This window comes from Petromyzon marinus, chromosome 67 (genome assembly GCF_048934315.1).
Source record: "Petromyzon marinus isolate PM22_M1 ecotype Great Lakes invasive population chromosome 67, UKy_Petmar_22M1.pri1.0, whole genome shotgun sequence".
NCBI lineage: Eukaryota > Metazoa > Chordata > Hyperoartia > Petromyzontiformes > Petromyzontidae > Petromyzon > Petromyzon marinus.
In genome coordinates this window covers 4,270,700-4,291,874 of record NC_133733.1, presented here as the reverse complement: position 1 = coordinate 4,291,874, position 21,175 = coordinate 4,270,700, and the positions used below count along the sequence as shown (strand labels likewise).

The 21,175-nt window shown below is 52.4% G+C and overlaps 1 protein-coding gene across 1 annotated transcript in view; it reads left to right on the top strand.

Annotated features, from left to right (window-relative positions):
- Positions 1 to 21,175, top strand: part of LOC142906581 (dynein axonemal heavy chain 2-like) — a 331,951-nt gene that overhangs the window by 192,821 nt on the left and 117,955 nt on the right. The window contains exon 6 of the mRNA XM_076054727.1: positions 16,839 to 17,078. Within this exon, the coding sequence (XP_075910842.1) occupies positions 16,839 to 17,078 (240 nt within the window). The remainder of the gene's footprint in view (positions 1 to 16,838; positions 17,079 to 21,175) is intronic.

The following is a 21,175-nucleotide window of genomic DNA, read 5'->3' as shown; positions in this document are numbered from 1 at the left end:
TTTATGTGTGTGCATGTGTGTGTGTGCATGTGTGTGTGCATGTGTGTGTGCATGTGCGTGTGTGCATGTGGGGAGCGGTAGTGTAGTAGTGGTTAGCGCTACGCTGCGCTAAGAACCTGGCGACCCGGGTTCGATTCCCACTCACGGCCAACACCGGTGACGATTATCTGAACCGGTCCCGGGGCCTCCCCTAGGTCGACTCAGCCTCAAATGAGTACCTGGTGCGGTGTGTAAACATCGTCACCGGGGAGACAAAGGCGGTCACCCCCAGACACACACACACACACAGACACACACACAAAGACAAAGATCCCCCGTGTAGCCTGTAACAGACTGTAGGCGCAAGTGCTGTTAGCGAGCACCTATGAAGGCCGGAACGGTTACACGAGGGGGTGGGTGGCCAACACCACGCCCGACCGCCTTTGTCTCCCCGGTAACGATGTTTACTACGCTACCGCTACACCAGGTACTCGTTTGAGGCTGAGTCGACCTAGGGCAGGCCCAGGACCGGTTCAGATAATCGTCACCGGTGGTGTTGGCCCTGAGCGGGAATCACACGCGCACACGCACGCGCGCACACACACGATCAGCTCCCAGCTTTGAGCTGTCCGCACTGTCGCAGGAAATTTGCATCAATCTTCTCTTGCCTGACCACCGGCCCTCCACCGACAAAGTAAAAGATAAAGCAGCCCCGTGTGAAGCCCTACGCACAGTCTGCTTTGGGGGGGGGTGGCGAGGGCACGTGCCGTCATAGAGCACCTCTACGCACCGCACCGCGAACTCATCCGAGTCGATTGAGCGGAGGTCCTGTGCACACTCACTCGCTCACGCACTCACTCACGCATACACACACTCACACACACACACACGCATACACTCACTCATACACTCACTCACTCACACACTCACTCACACACTCACTCACACACTCACTCACACACTCACTCACTCATAAACTCACTCACACTCACTCATACACTCACTCGCTCATACACTCACTCACTCATACACTCACTCACTCACTCATAAACTCGCTCGCTCACACACTAACTCATACACTCACTGTCAAACACACTCACACACTCACTCTCAAACACACACACACACACATACTCACACACTCACTCATACACTCACTCGCTCATACACTCACTCACACACTCACTCTCTCATACACTCACTCACACACTCACTCATACACTCACTCTCAAACACACACACACATACTCACTCACATACTCACGCATACACACACTCAATCACACACTCACTCATACACTCACTCACTCATAAACTCACTCACACACATACTCACTCACACACTCACGCATAGACACACTCACACACTCACACATTCACTCATACACTCACTCACTCATAAACTCACTCATACACACACTCACTCACACACTCACTCACACACTCACTCACTCATACACTCCCTCACTCACACACTCACTCATACAACAACAACCGCCATTCGCCACTAAGTGGCGGTGACGTCACCACGACGCTTGTGCCAGGCTATGTGTACCCTGAGGCCACGTGAAGTGTCGAACGCCCGCTGGCAGGAGGTCACGCGGCAGACCCAGGTGCCACGGGTCGACTGACTGAGATAACTGGCTGATGCACCACCTGTGCCCCCTACTGTGCCAACCCGCTGTGCTTCAGCCACCCGGCGCTCCGCTCGTTGTTGTGAGCGTCGCTCCTCCGCCCTCCGTTGTTGTTGGAGGGCGACTGCCTCCAACTGCCCAGTAGCGTCCCTCACGAGCCTCCTCCACAGAGGCCGATCTTGACACCGCTGGTACCAGTCATCGGCAAGTCCACTCAGCTCCACGTCCTCCTGTACCACGTCACTCCATCTCTTCTCTAGCCCGTGCCGCGCCCGTTTAGCCCCCTCGATCCGGCCGAACAAAAGCTGTTTCGGCATGCGGTGGCTGGGCATGCGGGCTACATGACCCAGCCATCGCAACCTTGCCCGCCGGAGTAGCTCACCGATGGGACCTTGCCCAGATCTTTCAAGGATTTGTGAGCTCCTCACACAATCCAGTCTGGTTAAACCCATGATGGATCGTAGGCAGGCCAGCCTAAATGTTTCTAACCGGCGAAGATGTTCCATTAGAGGGGTCCACGTTTCGCAAGCGTAGAGAAGGGAGGGAATGACCATGGCCGAGAAGACCTGAAGCTTAGTTCGGAGCAACAGACCAGGTAGCTTCCACATAGCGTTACGCAACCGATGAAAAGATTTTGCCGCTCGACTGATTCGGAGTGAGACCTCTGCTGTTAAACTGGAGCCGGTCATAAGCACAGTGCCCAGGTATAGGAAACTCTCCACTCTCTCCACAACTGCCCCATCACCGATTGGGAGTTGTGGGGGCGGAGTGTCCGATGGTACAAAATACCCAGGCAGGTGCTTAGTTTTGGTGGGGCTGATGGTAAGGCCCCACCTCTTAGTGGCACGCTCCAGTCTCAGCAGCAGCGTCTCCAACTCCTCCTCTGAATGAGCCGCTATTACCAAATCATCAGCATACATAACGTGGTTGAGCAATAGGGAGCCATCCCTTGACCGTACCCGGGAATCGATCAGCCTCCCATTATATCTGTACCATATGGAGATTCTCCCGGTACAGCTATTGAAGGCTTCACGAACTACGTGGTCAAAATAGATGTTAAATAATGTGGGAGCCAGAGGACATCCCTGTCGCACCCCAAGGTGTACAGGGAATGGCTCTGACTCCCGGCCACGTAGTTTTACCCGGGCCCGCTCACCATCATGAAGGTCCTTAATGATTGTGAGTAGAGGGTCAGGTACTCCAAAAGCACGAAGAACAACCCAGAGCCCAGGCATACTGATGGTATCATAGGCCTTGACCAGGTCACTAAAGCAGAGATGTAGGTCTTTTTGGAATTCCCTACACCTCTGCTGTGGCAGACGGACAGAAAATATGGCATCTGTGCAGGACCGCCCTTTCCTGAAACCGCATCGGGGCTCCGCAAGCCTCTCCTCAGCGTGCTTGGCAAGGCGATGCTGAATAATCCTTGCCAGGACCTTTCCCAGCACACTGAGGAGTGAGATGCCCCTGTAGTTGTTACAGTCTGTGCGGTCCCCCTTCTTAAAAAGGGGGACCACCAGGGCATCCTTTCAATCCTGCGGAACCCGTCCAGTGGTCCAGACTGTTGTTATGATGTCATATAGGGCAGTGTGTGCACAAACGCCACCCTCCCTCAGCATTTCGCTTGGGAGATCATATCTGCCCGCTGCCTTTCCTGGTCTCAGACTCCGGATCGCCTTCAGTACTTCCTCAACAGATGGCACCTCAGCCAGGCACTCACAGGGGGTGACTTCTTCCAATATTTGAGGCACCGCAGCCTCAGCAGGGTCATCCTCACTTTGTGCCACGATGTGTTTCCTGGCTGAGGGATTTTCCCTCCCCCAGGACCTCACAGAAATGCTCAGCAAATCTGCAAACCTGTTCCTGGGGGTCGGAGATTGGATCACCGTTTTTTCCCCTAATGATGGTAATAGGTGTGGCGCTGCAGGTTACTTTTTTGATGGAATTGAATAGAGATTTGTGATCATGGGCCACTGAGGCAGACTCCATCTCCTCAGCAACCCACGACCACCACCCATCCTTGCAGCGCCTCACGGCTCTCCGAACCTCCGAGCGAAAGCTGCGGTAAGCCTCCTCATTCTCTAACGTGGGATTCTGTAGCCGATGACAGTGGGCCTGTCGCTTTTTCTCAACCATCCTGAACACCTCCTCTGTCAGCCAGGGTCTCTGGGGAGGTCTAGACCGTGTACCCAAAGCAGCCATTGCAGCTGCATGAGTCACAGTCCTAAACCTCGCCCATTTACCCTCGACATCAGGAGGAGTCGGGGACGATACCAATCCCAGCCGCAAGCGATGATGAAATTCTTGCTTGCAACTTTCATCAGATAACTGAGACCAGGCCACTTTAGGTTAGAATGGGGTCCTGGGTGTACACCCACCACCGGAGTGGAAGAATGGCATGCGCATCTTATAGATGACTAGTCGATGGTCAGAGGGCAGATCAGCTCCACGGTAGGTCCTGGTGTCAAGGACATGGGCTCGCATCCGCTGGTCCATCAGAGGAGTGGCAGTCTCTCCTCCGCATCGAGCGTTCGAACATTCCACGTGGCCACCCGTAGTGGTTTTTCGTTGTTTCTGGGGAGCCCCGAGGGTAGATATTCAATCTCCTGGCTCCGCCAATTGGGGTTTGGCCAGGAGACGTCATAGAGGCCTGGCCCCCCGGGGCTTATTAGTTATATACTTAATTCGCGGTTTAGTGGTAATTAATTGAAGGTGGGGGGGTTACCAGCACCTCGCACCCTTCCAGAGCCCCCGTTTAGCCGCTATGGTGGACACAGATGCCATGAGGGGAGGAGCCAATCGAAATTGGACCTCCCCCCACAGCACTGTCCACGACAGAGTTGCCCGTCCGGCACCGCGAGGAGGTAGGGGGTTGTTTTGCCAGACTCATACACACACTCACTCACACACTCACTCACTCATACACTCCCTCACTCACACACTCACTCATACACACACTCACTCACACACTCACTCATACACACTCACACACTCACTCACACACTCACTCATACACACACTCAAACACACACTCACTCCCTCACTCACACACTCACTCATACACACACTCACTCACACACTCACTCATACACACTCACACACTCACTCACACACTCACTCATACACACACTCAAACACACACTCACTCACACACTCACACACTCACTCATACACTCACTTACACACTCACTCACACACTCCCTCACACACTCACTCACACACTCACTTATACAATCACTCATACACTCATACACTCACTCGCACACTCACTCACACACTCACTCATACAATCACTCATACACACACTCACCCATACACTCACTCACACACACACTCACTCATATAATCACTCACTCACACACTCACTTTCACACTCGCTCACACCCTCACACACGCACTCACTCAGCCACTCAAACACTCACTCATTCACCCACTCACTTACTCAGCCACTCACCAACCCACTGACTCACTCAGCCACTCAAGAACCCACTCACTCATTCACCCACTCAATCACTCAGGTACTCACCAACGCACTCACTCACTCAGCCACTCACCAACCCACTCACTCAGCCACTCAATCACTCACACACTCACTCACTCAGCCACTCACCAACCCACTCACTCAGCCACTCGCTCACTCATTCACCCACTCACTTACTCAGCCAGTCACCCACTCACTCACTCAGCCACTCACTCACTCAGCCACTCACCCACTCATTCACTCAGCCATTCACCAACCCACTCACTCAGCCGCTCACCAACCCACTCACTCATTCACCCACTCACTCAGGTACTAACTTATTCATTCACTCACTCAGCCACTCACCAACCCACTCACTCAGCCACTCAATCACTCATTCACCCACTCACTCACTCAGCCACTGACCCACTCACTCACTCAGCCACTCACTCATTCAGCCACTCACCCACTCACTCAGGTACTCACTCACTCAGCCGCTCACCCACCCACTCACTCACTCAGCCGCTCACCATCCCACTCACTCATTCACCCACTCCGTAAAAAAGAGAGCTTTGTAGCTCATCGGATTCCTCCTGCTGCAGTCTGAACAAAGATTCTCATGGTTTACTATCAAAATGCGCTGGACACACTTAACGGCGTGGCAGTCAGCACCACGCCATGGCCGCCTTTGTCTCCCCCAGTGGCGACGTTTTACGACTGCTATTTCTACCCCCTACACAGCACCGCACCGGCTAACTCATCTGAGGCTGAGCCGACCTGAGGGGGTAGGAGGCCCAGGAAACCGGTTCACAGAATCGCCACGTGGTTGTTGTTGGTGGTGGCGGCTGCGGTGGTGGGGGTGGCCGCGAACGTGGAATCGAACTTAGGGCCTCCCCCCGGGCATGGGGTTGGCGCGGCGCGCTAACCGCGGCGCCACCGTTCTTCGCACGCGCACGCACGCACGCAATCAATCAGACGCCGCGTCAGAGGCGTGCATATGCGCGGTCACGCGCGCACATGGGCAGAGTAACCCCCACCCCGCCCAAACCACCCCACCACTCCCCCCACCACTCCTCCCACCACTCCCCCCACCATTCACCCCCCCCCTCCCCCACCACTCCCCCTCACCTCTCAGCCCCACCATTCACCCCTCCCACCACTCCCCCTCACCTCTCAGACCCACCATTCCCCTCCCACCACTCCCCCTCACCTCACAGCCCCACCATTCCCCCACCCCCCACCACTCCCCCCCCCCCCCACCACCACTCCCCACACCACTCCCCCCACCACTCCTTCCACCATTCCCCCCACCATTCACCCCCCCCCCCACCACCACTCCCCCCACCACTCAGCCCCACCATTCCCCCCCACCATTCTCCCCCCCCACCACCATTCTCCCCACCACTCCCCCCACCATTCCACCCACCATTCACCCCCCCCACCACTCCCCCCACCATTCACCCCCCACCACTCCCCCCCACTCCCCCCCCCCCCACACCACTCCCCCATAATAAAGGTTTTTGGGTTAGATCGCGTTATTTATAAATGTGTCGTAACCCTCCACCACCCGACACGGCCCTCCACCACCCGGCACGGTTTAGATACGTGGATGACACTTTGGTTGTCTGGCCACGTGGTCAAGATACACTTAATGATTTTCTAAATCATCTCAATGCACAAAACCCGGCCATCCAGTTCACCATGGAAATGGAGGTGAATAACACACTCCCCTTCCTAGATGTTATGCTTGGACATGGCCTAAACGGTAAAATAACACACGGCGTTTACAGAAAGCAAACGCACACTTGATGCCTATCTGAATGCAGATTCGCATCATCATCCAGCTCAGAAATCCTCTCTTATCAAGATGCTCATACATCGGGCGAAAACAGTGTCAGATGGTGAGAGTCTAGTGAGAGAGATTAAACACGTTAAAGACGCACTACGACAGAATGGCTACAATAATACTCAAATTAACAGAGCACTGAATGCCAAATCACGATCGCAAAGCAACACTGCTGAAAGCGATCAGATTGTTAAAACAATTAAAATTCCATATATCTCAGGAGTAACTGACAAATTAGCCCCGTGTTTTGCAAAAGCAAAACATTACAGTAAGATTTGGTACAGTACATAAAATTCAAAAACTGGTATCTTGCACTAAAGACGAATTACCTAAATTATCAACAGAAGGTGTATATCGGATTAATTGTTTATGTGGCAGATGCTATATTTGACAGACGGGACGTAACATCAGCATAAGACTAAAAGAACACCAAAGAAATATTAAATTATCTCAAACACAACTGTCGGCAGTGGCAGAACATGCTTGTCAACAAGGACACTCAATTGATTTTGATAACGTTGAAGCATTGTGTAAAACGAATAATTACTGGCAAAGACTAATTAGAGAATCCATTGAAATTGAGAGAAATAGAAATAACTTTAATCGCTCTGACAGCTACAGGCTTAGTGCGGCTTGGAAGTGTATTATTCAATAATACATATTACAATTCCTTATAGGGGAGACACATACTATTTAACGGATTACTAACGTAGCATATAATCACAAGAACACACATTACAACTAATTACTAATCTACAACTCATTACTAATCATAACCATTGACTGATTACCAATAGATTATATAATTACAATACTCCCCCCCCCCCTCCGCCGCAAATCACTGCACCTGATATGAGTTAAATGATGATGACGTCACCCTGCTGCTCTATTTAAGACCGAGAGCAAAGTGGAGAGGGCTTTACCATTCTGGCGAATTGCCCGATGATGCTGGGGATGTAATCACCAGCGAAACGTCGTACTAGTCAAACTGTAAATGTTGTGGATTCACTCTTCAACACACCGGTGGGCTAAAGTAGTGAACTATTTGTCTTTTGTCAACGTGACACTTTTTTGCTGATTGGAGGGCCGTGTCGGGTGGTGGAGGGTTACGACACATTCATAAATAACGCGATCTAACCCAAAAAAAACCTTTTTTATGAATGATATTGGTCGCGAAAGCCTTCTACGTGTTAAACTGACCACTCTCCCACCACTCCCCCCACCACTCCCACCATCACTCCCCCCAACCATTCCAAATGCCTGCACTGGACACGTGATCCTTATGGCGGTTCCCCGGGGATAACCCAAATAATGCACAAAATTTGGCCCGGGGCAAATCGACCATCTCATTTTCTGGGACACCACTCCTCTCTTTGTATTTCTGCTTTCCCGGGAGGGGAGCACTCGACTCCACAGACTTGCGGCCATTCTGGCAAATTTCCCGATGATGCTGGATGTAATTACCGGCGAAACGTCGTACTGAAATTATTATTATTATTATTATTTTTTTAACGTTCTGGATTCACTCTTCAACACACCGCTGGGCTAGGGCAGTGAACTCTTTCGTCTTTTTGTCAAACGTGACACTTTTTTTGTTTAACTGATTGGCCGTGCCGCGTGGCCGGGAGAGTCACGACACATTTATAAATAAGAACGCGATCTAGCCCACAGAGACTCATATTCTTGGTTCTTTCGGTAAAGTCACCACGTAGAAGGGAAACAATAAAATAATAAAAAAAAATATCAAACGGTGAAATTCTCGCGACGTTTCGACTGCAACACAAGCAGCAATCATCATCAGGTGTGAAAACCACAGCAAGAAAATGTTATTGTTGTGTTCGTGAGAATTTTATTGTTTTATATTTATATTTTTTATTCTTCTACTGTTTGCCCTCTACGTGACTTTGCCGAAAGAGCCAAGAATATAACCCAAAGACGTTTATTACGGGGCTAGCCGATGAATCCCCACGACGTCTAAACGCCGGCGATGGTGGTTGTGCAGGAACCCTGAAACGAGTCGCATCGCCGACGGACTTCAGAATGATTTGGAAGCTTTCGGGACCGCGGCTGGGGGAGTAATCCGTACTCTTTGATTCTTTCGGTAAAGTCACGTGGGTAGAAAAATCAAGAGCCTCGTGCCACGGCAGATCTCTCTGTGGTTCAGTAGCTCTGTGGTTCAGGAGCTGTGTGGTTCCGTAGCTGTGTGGTTCAGTAGCTGTATGGTTCAGGGGCTGTGTGGTTCAGGAGCTGTGTGGTTCAGCAGCTGTGTGGTTCAGTAGCTGTGTGGTTCAGGAGCTCTGTGGTTCAGTAGCTGTGTGGTTCAGTAGCTCTGTAGTTCAGGAGCTGTGTGGTTCAGGAGCTCTGTGGTTCAGTAGCTGTGTGGTTCAGTAGCTGTGTGGTTCAGTAGCTGTGTGGTTCAGTAGCTGTGTGGTTCAGTAGCTCTGTAGATCAGTAGCTGTGTGGTTCAGGAGCTCTGTGGTTCAGTAGCTGTGTGGTTCAGTAGCTGTGTGGTTCAGGAGCTCTGTGGTTCAGTAGCTGTGTGGTTCAGTCGCTCTGTGGTTCAGTAGCTCTGTAGTTTAGGAGCTCTGTGGTTCAGGAGCTGTGTGGTTCAGGAGCTGTGTGGTTCAGGAGCTCTGTGATTCAGGAGCTCTGTGGTTCAGTAGCTGTGTGGTTCAGTAGCTGTGTGATTCACTAGCTGTGTGGTTCAGTAGCTCTGTGGTTCAGGAGCTCTGTGGTTCAGGGGCTCTGTGGTTCAGTAGCTGTGTTGTTCAGGAGCTGTGTGGTTCAGGAGCTCCGTGTTTCAGGAGCTAAGTGATTCAGTAGCTCTGTGGTTCAGGAGCTGTGTGGTTCAGTACCTGTGTGGTTCAGTAGCTCTGTGGTTCAGTAGCTCTGTGGTTCAGGAACTCTGTGGTTCAGTAGCTGTGTGGTTCAGGAGCTCTGTGGTTCAGTAGCTCTGTGATTCAGGAGCTCCGTGATTCAGTAGCTGTGTGGTTCAGGAGCTCTGTGATTCAGGAGCTCTGTGGTTCAGTAGCTCTGTGGTTCAGGAACTCTGTGGTTCAGGAGCTCTGTGGTTCAGTAGCTGTGTGGTTCAGGAGCTCTGTGATTCAGTAGCTCTGTAGTTCAGGAGCTCCGTGGTTTAGGAGATCTCTGTGGTTCAGTAGCTCTGTGGTTCAGTAGCTGTGTGGTTCAGTAGCTGTGTGGTTTACTAGCTGTGTGGTTCAGTAGCTGTGTGGTTCAGTAGCTGTGTGGTTCTGGAGCTCCATGGTTCAGTAGCTGTGTGGTTCAGGAGCTCTTTGATTCAGTAGCTCTGTAGTTCAGGAGGTCTGTAGTTCAGGAGGTATGTGGTTCAGGAGCTGTGTGGTTCAGGAACTGTGTGGTTCAGTAGCTGTGTGGTTCAGTAGCTCTGTAGTTCAGTAGCTGTGTGGTTCAGGAGCTGTGTGGTTCAGTAGCTGTGTGGTTCAGTAGCTGTGTGGTTCAGTAGCTGTGTGGTTCAGGAGCTGTGTGGTTCAGTAGCTCTGCGGGGTTCGTCTCTCGTTCTTTGCCACTCCTCGTCTACCTCAGTTGCAGGAGTGCGGACCCCAGTGGGCTGCGAGTGTCCGATGTGTTGACATTGGATGTGCTTAGGAGATGAATGCGGCATCAGTTAGGGTATTCCGTGGTGCGGCATACAGTGTGTGTGTGTTCATAGTGTGTGTGTGTGTGTGTTCACAGTGTGTGTCTGTGTGTTCATAGTGTGTGTGTGTTCACAGTGTGTGTGTGTGTTCACAGTGTGTGTGTGTTCACAGTGTGTGTGTGTGTTCACAGTGTGTGTGTGTGTTCATAGTGTGTGTGTGTGTTCACAGTGTGTGTGTGTTCACACTGTGTGTGTGTGTGTGTGTTCACAGTGTGTGTGTGTGTTCACAGTGTGTGTGTTCATAGTGTGTGTGTGTGTTCACAGTGTGTGTGTGTTCACACTGTGTGTGTGTGTGTTCACAGTGTGTGTGTGTGTGTTCACAGTGTGTGTGTGTGTTCATAGTGTGTGTGTGTGTTCACAGTGTGTGTGTGTTCACACTGTGTGTGTGTGTTCACAGTGTGTGTGCGTGTGTTCACAGTGTGTATGTGTGTTCACAGTGTGTGTGTTCATAGTGTGTGTGTGTTCACACTGTGTGTGTGTTCATAGTGTGTGTGTGTGTGTTCACAGTGTGTGTGTGTGTTCACAGTGTGTGTGTGTTCACAGTGTGTGTGTGTTCATAGTGTGTGTGTGTGTGTGTGTTCACGGTGTGTGTGTGTTCATAGTGTGTGTGTGTGTGTTCACGGTGTGTGTGTGTGTTCACAGTGTGTGTGTGTGTTCACAGTGTGTGTGTGTGTTCACAGTGTGTGTGTGTTCACAGTGTGTGTGTGTGTGTTCACAGTGTGTGTGTGTTCACACTGTGTGTGTATTCATAGTGTGTGTTCATAGTGTGTGTGTTCACAGTGTGTGTGTGTGTTCACAGTGTGTGTGTGTGTGTTCACAGTGTGTGTGTGTTCACAGTGTGTGTGTGTGTGTTCACAGTGTGTGTGTGTTCACACTGTGTGTGTATTCATAATGTGTGTGTGTTCATAGTGTGTGTGTTCACAGTGTGTGTGTGTGTTCACAGTGTGTGTGTGTGTTCACGGTGTGTGTGTGTGTTCATAGTGTGTGTGTGTGTGTTCACAGTGTGTGTGTGTTCACAGTGTGTGTGTGTGTGTGTTCACAGTGTGTGTGTGTTCACACTGTGTGTGTATTCATAGTGTGTGTGTGTGTTCATAGTGTGTGTGTTCACAGTGTGTGTGTGTGTTCACGGTGTGTGTGTTCAGTGTGTGTGTGTTCATAGTGTGTGTGTGTGTGTTCACAGTGTGTGTGTGTGTTCACAGTGTGTGTGTGTGTGTTCACAGTGTGTGCATTCACAGTGTGTGTGTGTGTGTTCATAGTGTGTGTGTTCATAGTGCATGTGTGTGTTCACAGTGTGTGTGTGTGTTCACAGTGTGTGTGTGTGTGTGTATGTTCACAGTGTGTGTGTTCATAGTGTGTGTGTTCATAGTGTGTGTGTGTGTTCACAGTGTGTGTGTGTGTTCATAGTGTGTGTGTGTGTTCACAGTGTGTGTGTGTTCATAGTGTGTGTGTTCACAGTGTGTGTGTGTGTTCACAGTGTGTGTGTGAGTTTATGGGTGTCTGTGTGAGTCTATGGGTGTCTGTGTTAGTCTGTGGGTGTCTGTGTGAGCCTACGGGTGTCTGTGTGAGTCTGTGGGTGTCTGTGTGAGTCTGTGGGTGTCTGTGTGAGTCTGTGGGTGTCTGTGTGAGTCTGTGGGTGTCTGTGTGAGTCTGTGTGTGTCTGTGTGAGTCTGTGGGTGTCTGTGTGAGTCTGTAGGTGTCTGTGTGAGTCTGTGGGTATCTGTGTGAATCTGTGGGTGTCTGTGTGAGTCTATGGGGGTCTGTGTGAGTCTTTGGGTGTCAATGTGTGTCTGTGGGTGTCTGTGTGAGTCTGTGGGTGTCTGTGTGAGTCTGTGGATGTCTGTGTGATTCTGTAGGTGTCTGTGTGAGTCTGTGGGTATCTGTGTGAATCTGTGGGTGTCTGTGTGAGTCTATGGGTATCTGTGTGAGTCTGTGGGTGTCTGTGTGCGCCTATGGGTGTCTGTGTGAGTCTATGGGTTTCTGTGTGGGTCTGTGGGTGTCTGTGTGAGTCTGTGGGTGTCTGTGTGAGTCTATGGGTGTCTGTGTGAGCCTATGGGTGTCTGTGTGAGTCTGTGGGTGTCTGTGTGAGTCTGTGGGTGTCTGTGTGAGTCTATGGGTGTCTGTGTGAGTCTGTGGGTGTCTGTGTGAGTCTGTGGGTGTCTGTGTGAGTCTATGGGTGTCAATGTGAGTCTGTGGGTGTCAATGTGAGTTTGTGGGTGTCTGTGTGAGTCTGTGGGTGTCTGTGTGAGTCTGTGGGTGTCTGTGTGAGTCTGTGGGTGTCTGTGTGAGTCTGTGGGTGTCTGTGTGAGTCTGTGGGTGTCTGTGTGAGTCTATGGGTGTCTATGTGAGTCTGTGGGTGTCTGTGTGATTCTGTGGGTGTCAATGTGAGTTTGTGGGTGTCTGTGTGAGTCTGTTGGTGTCTGTGTGAGTCTGTGGGTGTCTGTGTGAGTCTGTGGGTGTCTGTGTAAGTCTATGGGTGTCTCTGTGAGTCTGTGGGTGTCTGTGTGAGTCTGTGGGTGTCTGTGTGAGTCTGTAAGATGGCCACACGCGCCACCCTCGTGTGTCATGCGGGCCTTCGTTGGTGCTGTTTGATCACAGCACTTGCCTACAGTCTGTTCAGGCTACACGGGGGATCTTTGTCTTTGGTGGTGGTGGAAGTGATGGTGGTGGTGATGGAGGTGGTGGTGGTGGTGTAGGAGGTGGTTGAGATGGTGATGGAGGTGCTGGTGGTAGTGATGGAGGTAGTGGTGGTGGACGTGGTGATTGAGGTGGTGCTGATGGAGGTGGTAGAGGTGGTGATAGTGAAGGTGTAGGTGGTAGTGGAGTTGGTGGTGGTGGTGCTGATGGAGGTGGTGGTTATGGAGGTGGTGATATTGATGGTGGAGGTGGTGGAGTTGGTGGTGGAGGTGGTGATAGTGGTGGTGGTGGTGATGGAGGTGGTGGTTATGGAGGTGGTGATATTGATGGTGGAGGTGGTGGAGTTGGTGGTGGAGGTGGTGATAGTGGTGGTGGTGGTGGTGATGGAGGTGGTGGTTATGGAGGTGGTGATATTGATGGTGGAGGTGGTAGTGGAGTTGGTGGTAGAGGTGGTGATAGTGGTGGTGGTTATGGAGGTGATGATAGTGGTGGTGGTGGTGGAGGTGATGATAGTGGTGGTGTGGTTGCTTATGGAGGTGATGATAGTGATGGTGGATGTGGTGATAGTGGTGGTGGTGGATGCGGTGATAGTGATGGTGGTGGTGGAGGTCCGGTCATTGACAGATGCTTCTCACACTGACGGTGTTGGTGAGCGGTCGGGCGGGCGGATGGATGGCGCCGGGTGAGTTTGCGGTTGTGAGTTTCTGGTTGTGTGGTTGTGCGATCAGAGAGGGGGTAGCGGTGGCGGTGGGTCGAGTGGCTCACGGAGGCAGGATAAGCGCGGTTCCTTGACGAACACTTAATGCGGCTAATCAGATCACGTGGGTCAGAGCGAAGTGGTGGGAGGATTAGGATCAGGCCTCTGCGATAGCTTGCAACGTAGCCATTAGGTGAATTACGTGGGCGAGGGGGCTGGTGGGGCACGACTGTGGGCCCCTTATCGACGTCGTGGATCCACTTAACACCTCCCAGGGGAAGTTGCGTGGGGGATTTTGAGCGGGAGTGGGGAGGGGGGGTCTTCGAGCCCACGTCTGGCTAAATGCAGCGTGGCCCTGTGTGCACGTGCTGTGGATTTGCTTCCCGGCACACAACCGGCGTGCTGTACTTGTATAGGACACTGTGCGCTGCACTATATCACCACGCTGTACACTACACTACACACTACACTATACACCACGCTGTACACCACGCTGTACACTACACTATACACCACGCTGTACACCACGCTGTACACTACACTATACACCACGCTGTACACCACGCTGTACACTACACTATACACTATACACTACACTATACACCACACTCTACACCACGCTGTACACTACACTATACACTACACTATACACTACACTATACACTACACTATACACTACACTATACACTACACTATACAATACACTATACACTGCACTATACACTACACTATACAATACACTATACACTACACTATACAATACACTATACACTGCACTATACACTACACTATACAATACACTATACACTACACTATACACTACACTAGACACTACACTATACACTACACTATACACTACACCACACACTACACTATACACTACACTATACACTACACTCTACACCACGCTGTACACTACACTATACACTACACTACACACTACACTATACACTACACTATACACTACACCACACACTACACTATACACTGCACTATACACTGCACTATACACTGCACTATACCATACACTATACACTGCACTATACACTACACCACACACCACACACTACACTACACTATACACTACACCACACTGCACTATACACTACACCACACACTACACTATACACTACACACCACGCACAGACACCCATAGATTCACACAGACACCCACAGACTCACACAGACATCCACAGACTCACACACAGAGACCCACAGACTCACACAGTGACCCACAGACTCACACAGAGACCCACAGACTCACACAGAGACCCACAGACTCACATAGAGACCCTCCCCCGCCACGCACATCTAATTATCAGGGTCCACTACGTACGGTGCGAAAAAGTTCAGTACATGCAGGAGGTCGTGTCGTTCGATCCCGACCCTGATAACTTTTGTAAGGTTGGAGTTCGTCTCTCCCTCTCTCTCTGTCTCTCTCCCCCTGGGGGTCGCGTGGATTTTTCGCTGGGGTCCTCCGGTTTTCACCTCCACATTTCGAATCAACGTCACCACGCGCTTAGGGTTTTCGGCTGGTTATATTCTTGGTTCTTTCGGTAAAGTCACGTAGAAGGGAAACAATGTAATAATAAAAATGTAACAAAAAATTCAAATTTCAAATTTTCTTGTCGTGGTTTTCACACCTGATGATGATTGCTTGTGTTGCAGTCGAAAGGTCGTGAGAATTTTGTTGTTTTTTATATTTTTTTATTATTTTATTGTTTCCCTTCTACGTGGTGACTTTACCGAAAGAACCAAGAATATGAATCCCTGCAGTCACGAAAGCTTTAAATCAAAATATTTGGCTGGTTGCTATGAATGTCCACGTGATGGTGGTGATGCTGATGATGATGATGATAATCTGCCGCTACGTTGAGCTGCTGAGGCTTGCGATGGGCAGGCTGGCTTCTGACAAGAAGATCTACATAGCAGCTCAGCAGGGACATTTCCTGGTCAAATAATAAAACGTTTAATTTTAGTCTACGAGTCCCTGTATCTCTATGGGCCTCTATGCATCTCTATGCGTCTCTATGTGTCTCTATGGGTCTCTATGGGTCTCTATGTGTCTCTATGGGTCTCTATGCATCTCTATGGGTCTCCATGTGTGTCTATGGGTCTCTATGCATCTCTATGCATCTCTATGGGTCTCTATGGGTCTCTATGGGTCTCTATGTGTCTCTATGGGTCTCTATGGGTCTCTATGTGTCTCTATGGGTCTCTATGGGTCTCTATGTGTCTCTATGGGTCTCTATGTGTCTCTATGGGTCTCTATGTGTCTCTATGGGTCTCCATGTGTCTCTATGGGCCTCTATGCATCTCTATGTGTATCTATGTGTCTCTATGCGTCTCTATGTGTCTCTATGGGCCTCTATGCATCTCTATGTGTATCTATGTGTCTCTATGCGTCTCTATGTGTCTCTATGCGTCTCTATGTGTCTCTATGGGTATCTATGTGTCTCTATGGGTCTCTGTGCATCTCTATGCATCTCTATGGGTCTCTGTGTCTCTATGGGTCTCTATGTGTCTCTATGGGTCTTTATGCATCTCTATGCATCTCTATGTGTCTCTATGGGTCTCTATGTGTCTCTATGGGTATCTATGCGTCTCTATGGGTCTCTATTCATCTCTATGTATCTCTATGCGTCTCTCTGTGTCTCTATGGGTCTCTATGCATCTCTATGGACCTCTGTGTCTCTATGCGCTTTTAGAGTATTTTGGCTAACCGCTATGAACCTCCAACGTGATGGTGACGATGGTGACGATACGCCGCCAGTCGATTGTGATGGCCGGGTGGTAGCTTCTGACAAAAAGAGCTTGCGATGGCGATGAAACGCAATCAACAACAACAACCACAACAATGACACCAACCACAACCACAACCACCACCAACCACCACCAACCACCTTTCTGCGCAGGTGCAGCAGTGCTGGGCGCAGCACATGGAGCGCGTGGAGCGGCGTGTGCAGGAGGCTCTTCGCGTCAACGTGCGGCGCTCCCTGCAGGCGCTCGCCCGGGCCCTCGGCGTCGCCGGCACCGGCGTTGCCGGCGTTGCCGGCGTCGCCGGCGGTGCGGATGGCGCCGCTGCGCCGAGCCCTCTCTTCCGCGTCCTGGTGGGGCTCCAGCAGCAGCCGGTGCAGGCGAGCGGCACGCCGCAGGTGAGCGGGCGGTGGTGGTGGTGGTGGTGGTGGCGGTGGTGGCGGTGGTGGTGGTGGCGGTGGTGGTGGTGGTGGCGGTGGTGGTGGCGGTGGCGGTGGTGGTGGTGGTGGTGGTGGTGGCGGTGGTGGTGGCGGCGGTGGTGGCGGTGGTGGTGGTGGTGGTGGCGGTGGTGGTGGCGGTGGCGGTGGTGGTGGTGGTGGTGGCGGTGGTGGTGGTGGTGGCGGTGGCGGTGGTGGCGGTGGTGGCGGTGGTGGCGGTGGTGGTGGTGGTGGCGGTGGCGGTGGCGGTGGTGGCGGTGGTGGCGGTGGTGGTGGCGGTGGTGGTGGCGGTGGTGGCGGTGGCGGTGGTGGTGGTGGTGGCGGTGGTGGTGGTGGTGGCGGTGGTGGTGGTGGTGGTGGCGGTGGTGGTGGTGGTGGTGGTGGCGGTGGTGGTGGTGGTGGCGGTGGTGGCGGTGGTGGTGGCGGTGGTGGTGGCGGTGGTAACCACGCCGCAGGTGTGGGACGTAGTGGAGGAGGGCGAGAATGGTTGTGGTGGTCTGTGTTGGTGGGTGCGGTGTTCGTGGTGGTGATGGCTGTGGTAGTGGTGGTGGTTGTGGTGATAGTGGTGGTGGTTGTGGTGGTGGTGACGCAAGTCATCGCCACATCAATGCATCGGGCAGGTTTTGCTCCGGCGAGTGCGGTTCCGCGCTGGGAGTTCGTACGCAAACTGAACCACCCACCCATTCACTCGCCCACCCACTCACCCACACACCCACCCACACACCCACTCACCCACCATCTCTACCAGCATTTCTCTCACCTACTCACTCTCCCACTCACTCTCCCACTCACCCACCCACTCACCCACCTACCCACTCACCCACCATCTCTCTCACCATTTCTCCCACCGACCCACTCACTCACTCATCCACCCATCCACTCACCCACCCACCCACTCACCCACCCACTCACCCACCCACCCACTCACCCACCATCTCTCCCACCATTTCTCCCACCCACCCACTCACCCACTCACCCACCCACCCACCCACTCACCCACTCACCCACCATCTCTCCCACCCACCCACCCACTCACCCACCATCTCTCCCACCATTTCTACCACCCACCCACTCACCCACCCACTCACCCACCCACCCACCCACTCACCCACTCACCCACCATCTCTCCCACCCACCCACTCACCCACCATCTCTCCCACCATTTCTCCCACCCACCCACTTACCCACCCACCCACTCACCCACCCACCAATCCACTCACCCACTCACCCACCATCTCTCCCACCATTTCTCCCACCCACTCACTCTCCCACTCACTCTCCCACTCACCCACCCACTCACTCTCCCACTCACTCACCCACTCACTCTCCCACTCTCCCACTCACTCACCCACCCACTCACCCACCCACTTACCAACAACGCCATGCGTCTTAGAGGATTTGACTACCGCTACAAACTTCCGCTTGGTGACGACGATGATGACGATGACGACGATGATGACGACGATGATGACGATGACGACGATGACGATGATGACGATGATGACGATGATGATGATGATGTCGACGATGATGACGATGACGATGATGACGACGGCGATGATGTCGACGATGATGACGATGATGACGATTACGACGATGATGACAACGATGACGATGACGACGACAATGATGACAACGACGATGATGACGATGATGATGACGACGATGATGACGATGATGACGATGATGATGATGATGACGATGATGTTGACGATGGCGACGACGACAATGATGACGATGACGACGACGATGGCGATGATGATGACGATGATGTTATATTCTTAGCTCTTTCGGTAAAGTCACGTTGAAGGGAAAGAATAAAATAATAAAATATATACAAAACAATAAAATTTCTCACGACGTTTCGACCATAACACAAACGGTCGTCATCAGACGATATTGACGATGACGACGATGATGACGATGATGACGATGATGACGACGATGATGATGATGACGACGATGATGATGACGATGACGACGATGATGATGACGACGATGACGATGATGACGATGACGATGATGATGACGACGATGACGACGATGATGATGACGACGACGATGACGACGATGACGACGACGATGACGACGACGACGATGATGATGTCGATGATGACGACGACGACGGCGCCGACGACGACGATGACGACGATGATGACGATGATGACGATGATGATGACGACGAATACGCCGACGATGATGATGACGACGACGATGACGACGACGATGACGACGAAGACGCCGACGATGACGACGGCGCCGACGACGACGATGATGATGATGACGGCGCCGACGACGACGACGATGACGACGATGACGACGACGATGACGTCAATGACGACGACGACGGCGCCGACGACGACGATGACGACGATGACGACGACGATGACGACGACGACGACGATGATGACGATGATGACGACGATGACGTCAATGACGACGACGACGGCGCCGACGACGACGATGACGACGATGACGACGACGATGACGACGACGACGACGATGATGATGATGACGACGACGATGACGTCAATGACGACGACGACGGCGCCGACGACGACGATGACGACGATGATGACGACGACGATGACGACGATGACGTCGATGACGACGATGACGACGATGATGACAACGACGACGACGATGACGACGATGACGAGCTGCCCTGGGCCAGGGTCGCGGCTGACACCGAGCCACGTGCCAGCTCAGCCGTTGGGCCTTTTGCCAGCTGGCAAAAGGATAAGAAAATGGAACCACAAAAAAATGAAACCGCAATTGAATACCCGGTGACGTCGTTACCACGCCGCTGGTCACGATGCCGTTAACCGCGTGCCGAGGGGCACGGTCTGCCATCCCCGCGTCTGCCGGAGATTTTCTCCGCGCCGCTGTTGCGGACTTCCCTGATTGTCCCAGAATATTCCCAAAAGCCGACCCGGTGGAGTGGCGGTGGAGTGGCGGTGGGGTGGCGGTGGAGTGGCGGTGGGGTGGGTGGGGTGGGTGGGGTGGGTGGTTTTTCCCAAGTTTCTACCACCAACACGAACACCACCACCACCAACAACAACAGCAACATAACTACCTCCACGACCACCACCACCACGACCACCACCACCACGATCATCACCACCACGATCATCACCACCACCACCACCACCACGACTACCACCACCATGTCCATCACCACCAACACGACCACCACCACCACCAACAACATAACTACCTCCACGACCACCACCACCACGATCACCACCACCACGATCATCACCACCACGATCATCACCACCACGATCATCACCACCACCACCACGACTACCACCACCATGTCCATCACCACCAACACGACCACCACCACCACCAACAACAACATAACTACCTCCACGACCACCACCACCACGACCACCACCACCACGATCATCACCACCACGATCATCACCACCACCACCACGACTACCACCACCATGTCCATCACCACCAACACGACCACCACCACCAACAACATAACTACCTCCACGACCACCACCACCACGACCACCACCACCACGACCACCACCAACAACAACATCAACATAACTACCTCCACGACCACCACCACCACGACCACCACCACCACGACCACCACCACCACCACCAACAACAACAACAACATAACTACCTCCACGACCACCACCACGACCAACACGACCACCACCACCACGATCATCATCACCACGACCACACCCACCACCACGACCACCGCGACCACCACCATGACCACCACCACCTCGACCACTACCACCACCACCAACACCACCACCACCTCGACCACTACCACCACCACGACCACCACCACCACCACCACGCCCACCATCACCACCACGACCACCACCATAACCACCTACACGACCACCATCACCATCAACACGACCACCATCACCATCAACCACGTCCATCACCACGACCAACACGACCACCACCACGACCACCACCACCCACGTCACGACCACCACGACCAACACGACCACAACCACCACCACGACCACCACCACCACCACCACCATAACCACCTACACGACCACCATCAC